The 2,291-nt window shown below is 24.0% G+C and overlaps 1 protein-coding gene across 1 annotated transcript; it reads left to right on the top strand.

Moving 5' to 3' along the window:
* Positions 1–46: 46 nt before the first annotated feature.
* On the top strand, positions 47–1,729 carry PRSY57_0014500 (putative protein, unknown function; the record flags this gene model as incomplete). The annotated part of the gene is made up of 1 exon (XM_012907932.2): positions 47–1,729. The coding sequence occupies one exon, from the start codon at positions 47–49 to the stop codon at positions 1,727–1,729; it is 1,683 nt and encodes a 560-aa protein (XP_012763386.2).
* Positions 1,730–2,291: the final 562 nt, after the last annotated feature.

Here is a 2,291-nt window from a genome sequence, read left to right as displayed (position 1 = left end):
ATTGTAATTGTCATATTATATATTTTTAAATAATGTTACTTATAAAATGAACAAAATATGGAATATCACTTTTTGTCTTCTCTTTCAATATTTGTGTATATTCCAAAACAAAGTGTCTACTAATGATATTACGAAGGAAGATAAACGTAGTTTAAGACATCGTTTAGGAGTTCATAATTTTAATATAAAAGCAGAAAATAATACAATTGAAGGAAAAGATGGTAAAAAAGGAAGTGAAGCATCTGAAAAAGAAACAAAGGAAAAAAATTCTTCAAATTATCATGAATCATCTGTTGATCATAATCACAATGATAATGATAATCTATTACAAAGTGAAGAACAAACCGATACAAATTTTGGTCTACGAGATAAAACAAATAATAAAAAATTAATTGAATCAAGAATCATCAATGAAAGAACCCAAGGAAAACATTCTTATCATGATGATGAAAATACTATTGAATGTGGTCATCCTGAAGCACTTGTGGGTGGAGAGAAAAATCGTCAAAATTCTTTTGCTTTACTATCTAATTCGATTGTAACAGATAAACCAATCACATCTAAATGTGGTAAATACCATAGTCATGATTCTAATGATAATGAAATAATAGATCACCATGAAACTTTACAAATAATTTCTCTTAACGCTCCCCCAAGTCCTATATTTGATCAGAAAGATGTTTCTATAGATGTTGTAAGTGAACATGAACGTCCTTCTGAGTTACCAAGTGATTCAATACAAGTGAACAAAGATAAGAGAATTCATTTAGATGGACATCAAAGTAATATTGGGTCTTTTCAATTAGTTTACGAGGGACATCATCATGGAAACGATGGAATACACGGAGCTACAGAAGATAGAAAAAAAGCAAGGCCACAAAAAATAAAAGGACCTAATCAAGGAAGAGTGGAACGTATTCATGAATTAACAACGGATAAGGTTGAGGCACAAGAAGAAAATACAGAATCTGGTGATAGTGACGAAAGAGGTAAAGTAACTTATGATGAAAATGATGATTCCCGTTTTTCTAATTCTTTAGTACCTGAAACAAGTTACAATCAAGATTACTCTTTATACCCTATTAATATTTTGAATGGACATCCTGATAAAAAAAGTAGTATGAAAAATATTGATGTAGAAAAATTTAAAGATACTTCAATACATACAAAGGAAGAGGGACCCATTGTAACCAATATACACAGTGTAAAAGAAGAACAAAAAGATTATCATAAATACGAAAAAAATATATTACATGGAAAGAGGAAAAAGAGTGAAAAAGTATATGATCTATATGATTATATATTAAATTGGGTATTTGGTCCCATGAAAATTACTGAAACAAATGTTTCTGAACAAAATGATTCTTTAGAATTAAAACAAAGGACGTCATGGGATAGAACAAATATAATTAGTGAAAATGAAGAAGATGAGATAAATAATGTTGAACAATTAAACGAGATTCAAGGTGAAATAATGGAAGACGAAGTTGAAGAGGAAAAAGAAGAAATTATTGAAGAAGAGGAATATGTGGATGAGCAAAAAATGGTGAATAAAAAAAAAATACATGATATAGAAAAAATAAATAAAAATGAAGAAAAAAATGTTATAACAAAAGATATAGAAACAACTAAATATACTGTTACGCACCTTGAAAAATATAATAATATTAAGAAAGACGCTCTAAATTTTTTTAAAACTATAATAAATTTATTTAGTGATTATAAGTAAGTTGTTGTTATATTAAAAGGATTAGGAAAAGACATGATTTATCTTTTTCAAAAATATTAATTAATACATGCATATATATATATATATATATATGTGATGATAAAAACAAAGTAATGTGTTTTCATAATGAACACTTAATATAATATATAATTATAAAAAAAAAAAAAAATATGATTTTTTAAAAAATTTATATATTATAAAATTTTTTTATATAATATGCAAAAAGAAAATTTCACCTTTATTAGACAAACGTTTATGTTTTTGTTTATATATTTATTTTTTGTTTTTTTTTGTATTTATTTATTTTTTTGTTTATTTCTCTTAATAATTTTTTAATGCATATATAAATATAGCATACACACAAAAAAATAAAATAAATAATAATAAATATATATTTTGAATATTTTATGCATTCTATTATTTTAATATATATTTTTAATTTTTTATATGTCGGATCAAATATAAATTTTTATCATAAATAAATATATATATATATATATATATATATATATATATATATATTGGGTGTTAATCCATATATCAAATAAAAAAAAAACAAAAA

Source organism: Plasmodium reichenowi (assembly GCF_001601855.1).
Source record: "Plasmodium reichenowi strain SY57 chromosome Unknown, whole genome shotgun sequence".
In the NCBI taxonomy this organism is placed as follows: Eukaryota; Apicomplexa; class Aconoidasida; order Haemosporida; family Plasmodiidae; genus Plasmodium; species Plasmodium reichenowi.
Note: the sequence above shows the minus strand (reverse complement) of the source record. Positions and strands in the feature narration are given on the sequence as shown.